The sequence below is a fragment of the Gnatocerus cornutus genome, chromosome 6, assembly GCF_029298725.1.
Source record: "Gnatocerus cornutus isolate USDA-ARS CGAHR chromosome 6, icGnaCorn1.1, whole genome shotgun sequence".
Taxonomy (NCBI): Eukaryota; Metazoa; Arthropoda; class Insecta; order Coleoptera; family Tenebrionidae; genus Gnatocerus; species Gnatocerus cornutus.
Window position 1 is genome coordinate 18158863 of NC_142238.1, and position 16412 is coordinate 18175274.

At 37.0% G+C, this 16412-nt stretch overlaps 2 protein-coding genes across 2 annotated transcripts in view; both read left to right on the forward strand.

The window, feature by feature from the left end:
• The window catches only part of Sema2a (Semaphorin 2a), a 259723-nt gene that overhangs the window by 113712 nt on the left and 129599 nt on the right, over positions 1–16412 (forward strand). The window lies entirely within an intron of this gene.
• LOC148173597 (metaxin-1) lies at positions 13520–14693 on the forward strand. The gene has a single exon (XM_088038634.1). The coding sequence runs from the start codon at positions 13676–13678 to the stop codon at positions 14558–14560; it is 885 nt and encodes a 294-aa protein (XP_087894760.1). The 5' UTR covers positions 13520–13675; the 3' UTR covers positions 14561–14693.

Below are 16412 nucleotides of genomic sequence, written 5' to 3' on the forward strand. Positions count from 1 at the left end.
TTTCTCGAAACATTCTTCAACGTTTTACGAGATGAATGTTCTCGCCGTTTGGAATTTGTCTTTTCAGGAAACTTGAAATTTCTTGAAATATTTAAGATGTCACAACCTTGGAGATGGACGTTTGGTGCAGATTTTAATAATTGACGGAAAAGCGGCGAGCTCGCATTTGTGACTAATGCCAGGAAGAAGTGGCCCAGAGTATATAAATAATTCCCGTTTTTAGCAGAGAGCGCGCGAGTTGTGCGAAAGTTTGTGGAAATATTTTAACAGTTCCCCGGAATAAAATAAGTGGGGGCCACAATAAACATTCCAGGTTGTAATACCTGTGGGAGCAGAACTAGGATCGCAGTCGGACGCAGATCACAATGGCGAATCCCACCTTGAAAAAGGACAGCAATAAATATACGAGTGCATCTATAATTCAGCATCAGTGGCAGCTACAAGGGGGAATTTAAGCATGGAAATGAGATCCGTAGCGCCCACATGAGTAACATCTGGTTTTATGGAGCGCCACGGCGAGACAACACATCCCCATTAGTTTAACATTGCTATGTTTGTATCCGACTCTGGAGACTTACGTTTGCCTAATGCCACCTGAAATGACGCACGGTGTCACAAAACACTTTGCCGACTCATATATCTGCATTAGAGAATTTTAACGGCTCACTCGTTCGGCCATTCCAACTTTACCCTTTGTTCTGGCGCAAATTTTGATTAGGCAGATTTTTATTGCCACATTGCGAGTTGTAAAGGGGAAGAGTGAAATTTCGAGATACGCAGGGGTTCGGCTAAAGAGTCGAATATTTTTTACTCCGATGCTTGCTTATAAAGGGCACAACGCTTTTTTAATTAATCTCACTTCTGTATTACTGCCAGAACGATGCTCTTCTTAACAAAATTACTTGAGTTAAATTTTATTTTATTGGTCAATTTCGTTACGCTGTACTACACCTAAAATTGGACGGCCAACAACCCTTTTCGAACACGAGACAACGAAATTACCACGACGGGAAACTTTATCACAATCTGTTCTTTTATTAGAAATACGTTACACATTACAAATGAGCCGCATCTTTTGAGCAGCGTTTTGCTTGGGCCAGACGTTTAATCAAAACATCAAATAACATTTTATCGAGCTCCTGCAACAAGTCGCTTCAGTAATATCACGAAACCATGCGTCTGTAATTTATGTTCTTGAAGTTGCAGTACCTTCTTCTGCAATACTCATGTTATTTTCCTTTGACAAGTTAAATAGATATAACTGACTAAAGCAACAGGAACTCGTATTATTAAACTTGGGAGCAAGATAAACACTGGAATCGAAGCATATAGATAGATAATAGCTATCTGTGTGATTATTTGCGTGGACATTCCTCCGAGTAAGCGTAAATACAACAAGAGCGGCCTCAAACATTCTCGCCATTCTGGACCGGACCCGGATTCCTCCAGAATGTTTGGCATTATTCGACGACGCCCTCATCGAGGTGCCACATATCTCGATCCCTTAAAATTTTTTCCGTCCTAATTTTGGTTTTTATATGGGTTTCTACCCTAATTGACGAAATATTCGGCGTTTTCTAACTATTTTCCAAGTTAATTTATATTGCATAATCGATAAGGAATCCGCCAATGAACCCTTCGAGCAGTGTGCCCTTAAATTACTCCTCAAAGATGATAGGTATTTCATATGCAGTCGCTCTTACGACATAACCACGGAGAGCCTTTTAATCGACTTACAATATTAATGAGTGCTCTGAATGGAGGAAAATGGAATATTTGAAAGATACTCGATGGCACTTTTTAATTACAGGTTCCGTGAAAAAACTGCGCAATACCTATAAAGTCTCGTATTTATGTGAAAAGTTGCCGAAGCTGAGAGAAGACTAATTAAACTTTGAAGTTGATATTACATTCTTTGTTCGTTTACATACCTTGAGTAGTTGTAGTGTAGTTAGTGCATTATGAATTCGAAATCAGAATTTCCGGTAAGTTTTAATGAGGTTCGGAAAAACTGAAACAGTTTATGATAGAAGAGGGATTCGTGTTTAACGATGAAATATTGACACGTGTCGACGATCAATGCATGTAATTACCGTCGGTTTGTCTACAGTTTTTGAAGCGTTCTAGACAGAGTTGATCTATCTAATCACCTGAAAAATGGTTTAATAAGGAGAATTTCCTCCATCAGCGAAAACAACCTCCGAATAAAAATAAAACAAAGAATGTTTTCTCGTTTGATACTCAGAACTGCACCAGCAATCTCATCAGATCCCATCGCCTTTAATTAGCATGGAATTTCAACAATATCTTCATCGGAGTATTAATCCAAATACCAGCTCCAGATTGAACAAATTTTATCCACTATCTGTGCATATTGCACATCAAAGCATTTTGCCCTCTATCCCGGCTCCTACAATAATGCAGGTTTTATCATAATTGTTACGTACGCTTCCATCGCATTATATCACAACCGAGTAGTCGTAAACCATCGTATCAACAATCACAGGTATTATGCTGGTAGGTTATAATTAATGATAACGAATTTACACTACGAAATGCACCAACTACACACATCACTACATTGTTTCAGTCTTGTTAATTACGTCGAAGATGGGGAGGATTTACTTTTATTTTCTCGCTCCTTTTTAGGATGATCCTTTTCCCATATCTGCCATTTGCAGGACGATTCCAATTTAGACCGTCGTCCCTTTGAAATATCAATTAAAGGACGCAACCATGTGTCCTTAACGCATGAACCTATTATAAAAAGTGAATCTGACACGCGCGCATTGCAAAAGGGGTGTTAATAAACAAATCTGCACTTGAATGCTAAACGAGCGGATTAGAGGACCGATTGATGTGGTGAAAGAGCGAAAGGACGATAAAATTAGACGCGGAATAATTAATAGACAATAAGCCAGCAGAACGAATTGAAACTATCTTAAGATAAGAGTATTTTACTATTTCGGTGCTGATATCAAAATTCAAAGGGACAAAAGAGTCCTCTATAAAAAAACGTGTGTTTTTTCTACGTTGTGTTGGTTCTCCCCATAAATAAGTGGTGTTTTCAATAAGAAGCCTTTGGTGTCACGCTTTGCCCAATGAAAAATCTGTATAATAAGCTTCCGCGTTTACTGGTAATAAATTACGCGAGAATAACTTCTACGGGAACCATAACGAAAGATAAAGGCAACCTTCTGGGCAAGTGAAGCTTTGAAAGGAGCAAGAATCGGTTGGAACCCGTTTCCATGGAGCATTATAAATTCACTACCATTTTAGTTTACATTACGTTTTACACCGGATCGATGTGTCCTACACCGCCGGAACATTAATCAAGCCAAGCTCCTAACGGATACCTTCGGATAACCACATTTAAACTAACAGTTTACATGTTTATTTCAATTATTCATTCCTGTTTCTCCCATACTAATTAGTCTATCCCCTTGGATAAAAACCTCCCTCAACTGGAAGGTTTTTCGGGCATTTCTCTCTCCCGTTGAAGCAAAGTTGGTCATTTAGACCGTTGCAAGTCCAAGTTGATCATGTGTAAAACAAGGTATACATATTTAAAACGACGTGAAGAAGTAGTAGAAGAGTAGGCAGGAAGGAAACGGCGCCGGCGGTCGGAGTTATCGCACCTACGGGATCTCCTCGTGCCAATAAAACATAGCAAGGATCAAAAATATAGTGCACACTTTGGCTATAAACTAAAATAGGTACAGGATATTCACATTCAAAGGTAACTCCTGATTCCGGAGGGAAGCTTGGGAGTTTTCTGGATGTTTCGTTGGAATTTACATAGCAACCTGTTCGGAACGACTGGATGGAGTCGGTAACTTTCTCTTACTAACTAAAGCGAGAGGTGTTTTATGGGGGACGGATGATACTTATGATATTGAATATAAAGTTATGCGTAACCCGATTTGAATACGAAGAACCGAAAATGGGACCTAATTCTTGAAGGAGGAAGAATTTCGATAAAAGTGCTTCATCAATTCTGAAGTTTATGATTATCCTAATGTGGGAAATTTATGTGGCAATTTCCGGTAAATCTAGAACGAAATATATGATTCTATCCGAGTTGGAGGTACCGACTTTTTATTTTTACGGTTTACGCTATTGGAAGTGTCAATACAACTTTTACTTCTGGCTTCAAGAGTTGAGCTTTTTCCCTTTGGTCCGAGTCGTTATTATTTATTCCTTCGTTTTTTGCCGATTTGCATTCGCGCAGGTAAAGCCTGATTTCGCAGCGCCCCATTTGAAGCGACTAATCCCAACTATCGCAGCATATGGGTATGATGTATGGGAGTTCATTTAGGGAAATCCGGATGCATATTCTCTATTTCAGGCTTGGCTGGTTACGAATGTCATAGTTAAAATAAAGGACTGGCTCCCTTTCATGTGCAAAAACTGTGTTTTTTTAATATGGCTCGGAGCCGAGTTTTTGCTGTTGCGATTTATCCCCTGCTACTTTAAAACAATATTTAGTATTAGCGACATTAAGCGCTCCAACTGGATTTGGAGTTAGTGCCTCTTGGCTGCATTATCCTCCCTGTAAATATTCATTACTGTATGATTTCGGACACGAAAGTCGCCTCTATTTCCAATATAGCTTCGGATTTCGAATAATTTGTGGGTGTTTAAATATTTAACGACGTATAAATTACACTTAACGAGCATTTTTAATAGCGTTTTAATTTCACTTTGATTACATTTCAGTCAAATATTGAAAGTTAAGTTTTCAGCAAGTTTTATGTCGGAATGTTTTATGGCCGTCATAAAAAGTGTACTTATAGGTATCAGACCGATGGCTCTCCTTTTCCTACCGTTTTATTTCATCTTTAATGAGGGTATTTTAGATGAATTACACATTAACGATTCTAGTCCAGTAGAAAATGGAATTATTCAAACGGAGATTCCTGTTTCACAAGTTTTATGGTGGCTTTTTCACATTCGAATTTGTTGTGACCTGCAAGAATGATCATAAACTTTTTTTTAATTGTTGTATAAATTATTGTCGCATTCTATACGGTTTATTGCTGCCCGATTTTGATCAGAATTTTCTCAAGAATATTATTTTATTATTATAGCGACTATAAATTAAGACAATCTTTTGCGTACTAAAACAAAAAATATATTTGCTTTCAAAAAAATTTACGACAGGCGGTTTTATATGCGCCGTCTATAAATAATCCGTTGACAAGGTGGGTGCCAAGCATGTGCGAAAAAAGCTCATATAATTTTTGAGAAAAAATCCGACACTGTGCCCCACCTCTAAAGTGAGCATCTTGGGCGCAAAAACTGGTCTAAATGGAACTATAATGAAAACTTAGTCTGAGAAATCGAAAAATTCCCATCGGTGCCCGAACAAAAAGTCGGAACAATGAGTTAGCAGGAATTGGAAAGAATAGGTTCTGAAATAAAGAATGTTGTAAGAGCAGTCTGATTGGTGTGCGGAGATCCCAAGTCTCCGAGTGGTCGTATATAAAGCCGCAGGAAGTATAATGGCTCCAGCGGTAACCTTACCACCTTGTGTAAAATAAAAGTCACTTCTCCTTAATAAAAATTACCTAAATATCAGCAATTGCATGGTGAAAATTCTCTTGGTACAAGAGAAGAGAAATGTTCTCTACTCTGGATAATAGTGTGGTGATTGCAGCAGGATTACGGGGGATGAACGTAGATTAGCGCACCCCCGGGTGACAGCAACAGCAGCTCCAACTCTTTCATCGTCTGACAACCAGAATTTATATTTACAACTCAGTTTTGGCCGAGTTCGGTTATCTGAAAGGAACACCCGGAAAAACTCGCTTATCTAACTAAAATGAATTAGGTTCGTGTTAAATTTTAACCGAAACTAATTCCATTAAAAAACGTACGCGTTATGACTGGCCAGAATGGAAAAGCGCGTTCAGGAGCAGCTTTTATTTATAGGTGGACCATAATCCAATTTGTGAGCTTGTGATATATAACAGCGCATGTTTTGCGTTCGGATGTGCTTTAGAATTAATTTATTGTTTTTACAATGCTCATTCGTTTTATTATATATGTTGTTTGCATTTTCAAGTATGAATTTATTAACGCGACGAATAACCCACTCGACAAAGCGCATCGGTGCAACTTTTTTCCCAACGTTCGCAAGCCAAATGTGAAATAAATAACGATCCAACTTTTTTGTTTGTATGCAAAGTTGAGTGAAATAAGTAATCTCAGAAAATGATGTCTTGTTTACTATTTAACATACAGTGACGATAGATCTAGATTAAAATCTCCAGACAAGTGAAATGCAAATTTATGACATTCCTTCCAGAGAACACCAATTTTTGTCAAACAAAGAGATATGAGTTTATTAGACTGGTTAAATAGAACGAGAGCTGAATTTTTCGCCCAGTCATTCTCATACCGTTTTGTTGCATTCCTTGGCCACAGTCACCGCTTTAATCTCCCTTTGCAATTAAAATAAACCTCATCCCTGCAAATGCATCGCGCTAAATCCCGCGTCATTGACATGCGAGGTGCAACGCGCCCCTTCTAGCATCCTAACTGATTATACCGCACATAAAAATCATGTTTCGAATATTTAAAATACTTTCGCATTTTCGCTTTAACACTTGCTAATTCGTTATGCACCCTCCCTACTTTGTCTTTGCTGCGAAATAATCCAGTTTGACTAACTTTTTGCTCGTTTTTCAACCCTCCTAATTTTCTTTCGCCTCTCCTCTCCATGTTACCGATGTTATCTGAAAGACGAAGTTTTTATTACCATCAAGGTTCAAGACTCTAATTAAAAAAACTCACTATTCTAGTTGATTTTGACGGGGGTCTTTATCAATAAAGTTCGACCTGCAATTTGGAATGTTCAGTTTCAGGTAATGAATTCGTTTGACTGCGCAAACTTCCACATAATTACTTTTTTTAATTCCATCCAACGTAACTTCAAAGAAATTAATGTGAAATATAAATTTCATGGGTTCGGTCGCTTAGCTCGTTATTTTTAAGTAATTACTTAAATATTCTAATTTCTTAAAAACCATTAATCACGTTGTGCGGAAAAAATGTAGATGTTTAACTGTGAGTTGACGTTCAAAGTTTCCAAGAATGACTTTTACTTCTGTTGTAATATTGACACGATTTTCTTAAGCTCAGCTTGAATTTATTTCTTTTACCTACAGCTTCAATTAACTCGAAATATTGCTACATTTTTTAGTCTTTCTCATTTTGCGCATATTACGCTGTAAGTCAAAATAATGGCCAGTATTTTTGTTCCCTCGTTACTTCGGTCTCCAGCGGCTGTCTTATTAGATGATTTAATCACTTCATTGTACATTCGTTCCTCAGGAGCTTAATAACTAAGTTCCAACAGGAGGGACCGGCATAAACAACAATTACAACAAATTTTTTGACTAATGTGGATTGGGTCGAAAATAAGTGAGGAAAAACTCGATGAAATTTATCGAGTTCCAGAGTGGAGGCTATCATTATAACTTTTGCTTAATTTAGTTACTATTCAGTTTCAGGAAACTCACATGAAACGTCCGCGTTATTAATTCAAAAGTTAGAAATTACAAGTCTTCATTCGCGTCGGCCGGCTTTAATATTAATGTTATTTTACCACAAACTTCATGATCTGGAGAAGTCGTGGATTTCAACGTTGTATTGATTTATTGGACGAAATGTCATGTGTATTTTCGAGTTAAAGCACACAAGTTATCAATGTATCGAAACGAAACCGAAATTAATTAAACACAACCTCGACCAGACTCAAGATAATTTAAATTAAACGTGATCCTTTGTCTCCAATTGATTTGCCATGACTCGTGTTCACTTGGTTGTAACGGCATCTAGATTATAGCTATTGGTTATCCAATTCTTCACGGAGCCAATCAAATTTAATGATCAAACGGCACGGATTTAATTAACTTGTTAATGTGGCCAGAATTATCACCGTCAATGTCAAAATATCAATTCGGAAACGTAATGGGAGTACCATAATGTTGGATGACAGCACTTCATAAAGAAGCCACGAAAACGTGAGTGCGTTCTTATATGACCTACAACATTTACAATAGGTTGACTTAGAGGCTTCGCGTGAAGATCAGAGACAATAGCAACAGATAACAATATTTTATGCGGCATTTATGCCAGCTGGTCATTGTTCTGTCCACGTACGATATTTAATAACGTACAAACAAAGCGAAAAAAGCGCAATATAAATGAAAATCCTCTTATCAAAGAACGCGATATAAGATATGGTAAAGATATAATGGTTTAGATTAGGCTAAAACCCGGATAAAGGGTAGTCACAAAAGAGTACATCAAAAGATCTTCAACGACATCACCCCTATTTCAATTATTATTATTAAACTCCGATCGCAAGTGTACGATATTAATATCGTCGATGTGATATATTGCTTCCACAGTCAAGAACTCGTTCTAAATTACGAGTTCGCGCTAGCTCCTCCTTCTTCTTCAAAGAATTAAATTAAAACTAATAACTGGTTCTTGTAATTCAGTGTTACTCTGTCAGCAAATCTCATGGTTTATTTATTAGATAATTAAAGATTTATTGACCGTGGAAGCAACGAAGCCTTGGATAATTTCATTACAAGAAAGACTTCATTTTGACTGATCGTGGTTTCAGTTTCATGCAAATTAGTCAGTGTCAGGGAGTTCTTATTGGCAGTTTATTTCCACAATCAGCGAAACTCTACTTTTTACACCGAGTGATTGCGTGCTGTTAATATTAGTAGCAGGTGTTGGGAAAACTTTTTGCAGATACCATTAGAATTACTTTTAAGTTATTCAACAGTAATTAGGACAACTTAAATATCGCACTTTTTACATCGCATGCTTTTGTCGTAATTGAGACTCATTAAAATAGATGGATGTATTTCCGTTGCGTGTGCGTACAGTACAAAGTCGTGCGGAAATGAAGGTTCTCAAAATTTTAGTTCCCAAGGAGTGCAGATTTATCAACTCCTACGTTGTACATCTCATTAAAAACAGAATATACGAAAACTTAGAAGTAAATGTGATTAAGGCTTTAATGAAATAAGCAGTTTCGCGGAGTTGAACTATAAACTAGGTAAATACGCCCCTGCTTAGAAAGAAATCATCAACTTCCATCGCCACTTTCCACTTTTACGATCGTGACAGTAATAAGAAACTTGGCATTTCTTCATTTTACGACGAATTTATAGGCAAGTCGAAAACACCTAATTACTCCTCCAACTTAAAATTATCCATAATTTAAGTTTAATTAATGCAAAAACACAAGTTGAAGCGAGATACTTGTTCTATGACATACCACTCGCCGAGATTTACGATTTCACCACCAAACTTAATAAGTGAACGAACAAGTTTTAACAGATTATAAAATTTTAATCACCATCATTCCAAGCGGGTGATAAAAAATTCTAGCGTCGAATATTGGCAATAAATTAATGCTTGTTTTATTGTCGCGCTGAGATATTAATAACCGGAACAAACGGGTCAAAAATGTTCGAAAATAGAAAGGGAAATCGGATCCAAACAACTAAAAGCTCAATTAATGAGTTTTTGACGCGCTAATATCAACTTGGCGAGCTTTTGTAAAATAAACACCGGAGTCGGTTTTGCGAATTTGATTGACGGTGATTTTACCAGTGCGGGGGTTTCGTTATCTAGCAGTTAATTAAAAGAGTTCCATATTTTTCTCCACTTAAAATTCATGGTGATTGACATTTCGATTACTTACCTGTCGATAGATAATTGGTTTCTAGACTTTATTTGACAAGGTATAATGGAAAAGGACCAACAACAACGTGACGTTGCAAACTATGGAACCTCCTCCTTTATTACCTCCAACTGTACAATAAAATATTAAAACTGCGGTATTTTTTTACTACCTCCCGTATGTGACTAATATTCTCATCTTCCTTTAAATAAGGGTCAATGCGACGGAATTTGACATTCATATACTTGTTTTTTTATCGTTTGTCGTAAAACCGTGCATGGGGGTGTAGTTTTAGATTGCATATTTAGAACCAACTTCCAACATCCAGAAACAATTTCTACAGTGGCATTAATGGTTATGACTGAAACACTTGAGTGGTTACTCGTAAAGTGGGAGCAGATAAACAACCTGGAAATTTACCGGTTACTGGTGGCCGTCTTGTGGTTCAGATAACAACGTTTACCGCCACAAACTGTAATATGTTGCCGACTTCAGAATAACTAATTGCCATAAGCGGACACACGACATGTCGTACGACAAGTGTAATTTTTCCAGCACGCTCCTAAATTAGACGTTTTATTTTTTAATTTAAATCAGTTTTTTCGAGCGCAAACTGCTCCCTTTTGTCTCCTACTGTAATTAGGAGAAGCCGCAACAATTAGCTGTAGGAGACAATCTCTCTGGCTGTTTTTATTTTTATGATTTGTGATAGAGGTAGAGGGACTTGTTTACGCTCATGTATCTTTCCATTAACCTCTATAAAAGGTGTTATCTGTTACGTCGTACCCTTTATCTGTGGAAATTTAGCGTTTGTTGTAAAGTTTAAGGTATAAGAGCTTACTCGTTGGCTAATTTCAAAAACACATAAAGAGGGAAGCGTCGCTGAGTGTCTCCTAATTACCAGATAAGATTGCCGTTAAAACAAGGAAATGTTGCTTCTTTGTCGCTGTCGAGCCGACTTTCTATCTATTTTCTTCCTTACTGCCACTTTATGGTTCGCCATTTGCTGCTGCTTATTCGCTGTGCAAGATTTATTTGTTTCAGTGAGGTTTGAAATGTTTTAATTGTTAAAAAACGTTAAAAGTCCTGTTTGTTTGAAAGCACTTTGAGATACAACTTCAAAACTTTTAATTTAGCATTGTCACTGACGAAAATTATCCTTAATTCATGAGTTTCTATTAAATTTACCCTTTTTGGCCTCCCACCGTCACAGTTTTCGAGTTTATAAATTAACACGAAATTTTCGTCCTGCCAACGTCACCTATGACGCGATCGCTAAATTATTAATCTCGCCTACACGTAGGTAGACGCCGATGCAAAAACTAGCCAGATCAATTCCCATTTTCGCATAAACCAATATACAGGGCGAGCTCGAATAATTCTAAACCGAAAGAGGTAGTGGTTCACATAATTGTTAAGATAGGTCACATTCAATGCCATTAATGTCAATTCAAGTTATATAAGTTTTGCAGAATCATAATCTACTGTGCTAGCTGGTCTAGTTTGCACTTTTTTTGAGATCAGCCTGTATGTAGAAGCACCGCCTCCGCATGATCCGTCGAAACTGATGAATAATAAGTTTAAACCAACTCGGACTAAAAATATTCTAGGTATAAATATGGAGTGAGAAGATTACAGCTTCTATCTCCAACAGCGTGATTTAAAAACAACATTAACTGATGAAAATCTCGTAGTAAATTAAGGTCCATTTATCCTGTAATTAAACGTAATCAATTTCCAAAGAGTTGATATATCTGTAATGAGACAACACTAGTTTGATGTCACTCAGATGTTGCAACAACCGGCACAGTGATATTTCATCGCTTTAGGGTGATTAGTCATTGCGGATTTAATTAAGTGAAAATGATGATGGAATGTCGTCTGCGAAAAATAATTCGTGCCTTAACCGCACGGGGAGTTTGATGATAGGCGTTCGATATTGAAATTTCGGAAAGAATGTCTGATATTAATTAATCAAATTTCAAGCAGGGAGAACGACAGTATGGAAAATATTTGCGCTGAAATAACTCGACAGACGTGTTCCTATTATTGTGTGTACCTTGATGGTAATACAGTAATGAATATCTAATTACTTGGATCGGATCATTCCAAAGGATATCATTTGATACGTTATTACGTCATAGACTATCTGCTTTAGTAACGTTAATAGCTATTGTGTACCATGGCATAAATAAGTGACTTGCATCAAATGCATCTAAAATTCATGTAGTGGATATATTGACGTCCCTGAAGTTGTAACAATATGATAGCATACACCTGAGAAACACAATCTTGGTGCTCTAAAATAAAAATTTTATGTGAGGAGTAGAAGGTGGGATTTTATTGAGATTATGTATCCGTTTATGTGTGAAATTTTCATGTCTTGGAGCACTGGTATTATTTTCACCGTCTCTTATTAATTAGCAGCACTCGGGCATGAGCAGTCATTGGATAATTTTCTTGTAAAATTTGTACAGTTTAGAGTAACAAAATGAGTTCTGTGGTTTAACTAATTGCCGTTGAGAAGAATTGTGAGACACAACAAGAACTGCTCTGTAAACAAAAATTTTTCAACTAGCACGGCGCCTCCACCATTTATAACTTCTGTTAAATTAAAAATCCTGTGTGAGGCACGTGAAAACATTGTTTAAAGTTTATCTTTTAGAAGAGACTGCTTTGGCGCTAATTTTTAATAAATTGCAATTTTCGCCATCGTTTTTTTCGAACTTTTGTGGCTTAAAATTCAATCTTCTATGTTCTGAATTCAAATATTTAATTTTTTTGAACAAACAGACAGAAAGGCACGGTTTTCGCCATTATTTTGATTGGGCTTTTTTACTTAGAATCTACTCTCACGTATGCAAAATTCGATAGTCGTTAATTTTTTTTGATAGAAAAAAATTTGACTCAAATTATAAAAAAAAATAATTTTTGTTATTTTATCGTCACCCATAAACTGTTTGACCTACCGATCTGAGATTTGATCAATTGAAAAATTTTAAGTTACTTTTTCGATTGATGTTAGCTTAACGTTAGTGAACGTCGTTTTCGCTACAAAAATTACCTCAAAAAGACCCTCTGAAAAATCTCCTTTATTTATCAAGTAAACTCAAGTTAATGGTGGCTATTTAACGCAGAATTTTACGCAAAATTAAGAACTGTGTTAAATTTCACCTACGTCAACAAACAACTGATTTAGAATTTTGGGTTGTCGCCAAAGGGCGATTTAGTTCTCGATGTGTCCGAAACTGCGGCAGACAGAAAGATGCGGTTTGCTTTTGTTTTTCCGTTTTTTTGTTGTTTTCTCGATTTTTTTTTCTTTTGAATAACTTACTTTACCAAAATATATTTAAGTCGATATCTGACTTAATTATGGAGCAAATGTAAGTTATTGGAACTCATTTTTTGCTGAAAATTACGCAGAATCCCAAACTTTTATGGTTTAGTCACTCAAGAATCTCCCGAGGGTTGATATGTAATTTTTATGCTACGTCGACCGAAATTCGCACTGTTTTTAGTGTCATCGTTATCTTTCGAACAGATTTTTTTAATAATCGATTTTTAGACTTTGTTTATGTGGAAATTTGATGTAAATTTTTGTATCTCAAGTTCAAGTTATTAGAATTTTTTAGCTTCAAATTTACTTAAATAAACAAGTTTAAAACTTCAGTGAGTGCATTTTTTACAAATTTCGCCACAAAACACTGATTCTTCTCACCTTATTATTTATTATTGAATAAATCGATTTTTATTCAAACTCCCGAACAAACGCAAAATCGCGAATTCAACTTGTGCGCCGCTTCTATCGGTAAAGTCGTTCCCTACTGCGCACAAATCAATGACAGTTCCCGTTGAAATGTCACTATTCGCCGCTTAACCTCAAAAAGCCGTGTTAAAATCTCTCGTTATGCTCGTTTAATAAATTGTTTGGTGACTTCGTGGGCCCCCAAAACGTTAAAAATGGAACAATCTTCAACTCTAACAGTGATCGAAGGCGATTACGGGTTGGTTTCTCTCGACCTTGGGTGCATTCAAGCGATTCTCTACGCCAAGTTAAAGAAGATTCCCGTGGATATCAAAATACAAGACACGCTGAAATTGTGCGCTTTTTATAAGGCCCCCAGTTGGAAGTGTGGACAAACACTAGCGGAGTCGTTTCCCAACGTTTTTCTGCATTGGAAGAAATTATATGGTGACCTCGATGAATCTCTCAGTGCTAAAGAATCCAGTGAAACTTTAGCTTTAGTGAATTTAGTTAGAATGAAATTGGAGCCTGTTTTGCAGTTTTTATACTGGGTGGACCAAAGAAACAGCGAGGAATTGATAAATCGCTGGTATATGAAAGCACTGCCTTTTCCATTTAATTATTCATACACAAAACGAAAGACTACAGAAGCGATGGAGATGATGGAGACTCTCTTTCCGTGCGATAACGATTTGGAGGTTATCAAAGAATACATCACAAAGACTGCCACTCAATGTTTGTCAACTATTTCGACACGTCTAGGAAAATCAAAGTTTTTCTATGGGGATGAGCCAGTGACTTTGGATGTGGTAGTCTACGGTCACATCGCTCCTCTAATTAAATTACCGTTTCCATCAAACGACATACCGACGATTGTTTCAATGTGGCCCAATCTCACCGAGTTTGTGAAGAGAATAGATCAGAAATATCTCCCTGACGTGAAGAGAGAAGTGAAGTATTTACCATCTGAAACGGCAGTTAGGCAGAACGACGACGAGGTTTCTTATGCGGCTGTTTTTATTCTAGTAGTGAGCGCAACGTCGTTGGTTATTGGATTTGCGATGAAGAGAGGGATTTTCAAGCTGCCCAGTTGGTCTTAGTCTCGTTTCTTATTACATTGTAAGACTGATGTAAAATATTTCCCAGAAGCTCAAGGCTGTTTTTGTTGTTTTAGCCGAGATAGTATTGAGGTCATTTTGTATGTGATTTTTAATAAAGTTTTTCCGTTGGCGACTTACGTAATTGTTGGTCGTGGGGGTTCGATCGTGCGCTGCGTTGTTGGTGTAAAAAATGCGTCATAAGAGGTCCATATATGCCACATAAGTTCCGAAAAAAAAAGAGAACAAACCATTTTTGTCGTCACGCGACAGCTAAATTTCAATCTGGCTGACACCCCATAGTAAACAAAGTTGACGACTAGTTAGCTCACATTGTTAGTATTCAACTTCGCGAACAAATGTTTAGTTTAGGGCGAAATGGGAAATTTATGTTAAACTCCACCAGCAGGATGTTGTTGTCCTAAAGTTTTAGCCAAAGTATATTTTTTCCGAGCCGTCTGTCACTGGTTGGGGTGTAAAGACAGCGACGTTTTGAAAGGGAGCACCTGCCTCGTGTAACTAAATTATCGAAATTACACAGTTTGTCAAATTAATGCGAAATGTCCTTATGAATCACCGTTTAGTAACGGCAACACCGGCTAAATAAGCAATTATATCACGAAGTATGCACCCTACTTCATATTTATACATCCTAATAAAGGAAATAAAAGACGAGGATTACAATTCTAGAGGGAGGTTTCTGATTTAAAAAGGGGGCCGAGATTCAATTAAGTACACAAATTAAACGTCAGCACCATTCTCCGTGTTGATGTAGTACTCGAAAATGTTAATGTTTGCATATATTGGCGTCGATTGCGGACAGTCAGCAAATTGATCATCGAAGTAATTCATCCAAAAAAAAGCAATTATCACACAAGCGACTTTTTATAGTTTCACAACTTTTTCAGTGACCGAGTCTGCTAAAATTCCTGCCAGACTTTTACGTAGGCGGGAGTAATCCCTTTATCAGGTTAATCCCATTAGATTCAGTCCAAAGTGAATTTTAAAAGCCTCTAAAAATTACTCAAGTCTGATGATTAAAGGGAAAGTTTTGATTGGGATTGCAAAATGCATCGACTCTTCGCCAACTTTTTCCTTTCGTGCTTTTTCGTCGCGACTGGGGCGGTTGAGAAACCATGTATCAAATCTGAAAGATTTAGAGGATTGCAATTCAAATTAGCGATTATTCTTTCTTATGCTTTACAAAAAATGCAAAACACTAAAATATACAATTCGGCGGAAAGCAATGCAAATGTAGATTTCCGCAAGATAAGATGCCCGACTACTTCCTCAATTTTACGATGAGACTTGTGTTTCGCTCTGATTTGTAAGCGAGGAGATCTACCTAAAATTTCAATTTTTTTTTCGGTAAAAATCGGCTTTTTGTGGGATCCCCGTCGAATCTGCAGGAGTCTCGGTGCCAAGACCCCCACCGTGGAGAACGCAGCTTAAAGGCGGTAATAAACTGGAATACCACGCAGCGAATAGATTTATCTCCTTCAGCACTATATAACTTTCGCCTCCGCCATAATAGCAAACAGTACTTAAATATCAGGCAATTAAGGATTTTAAATAGGCTTCTTCTTCGTCGAGAAAACAAAGCGATCATTTATTTTGAATCCATTGTTTTTATGGGCGCCTCTCGAACCCTTGCGCAGTTAATGTTATTGTTTTCGATCATAAATTTGCTCCGACGATTCCGAAAGTCGTGCTCTTTCATGATATTCCATACTTATATAAAAGCAGAATATTATTTGTTTCTGGCCCGTCTTGGACGGTTTGCTGATGCTGTTCTTTTAATTTAATAATAATATATGAATAAAACGATAAAAGGAACCTATAAAGTATTATTTTA

What these genes read in the sequence shown, in the direction of transcription:
- LOC148173597 (XM_088038634.1), top strand. Translation starts at nt 13,676, where the DNA reads ATGGAACAATCTTCAACTCTAACAGTGATCGAAGGCGATTACGGGTTG.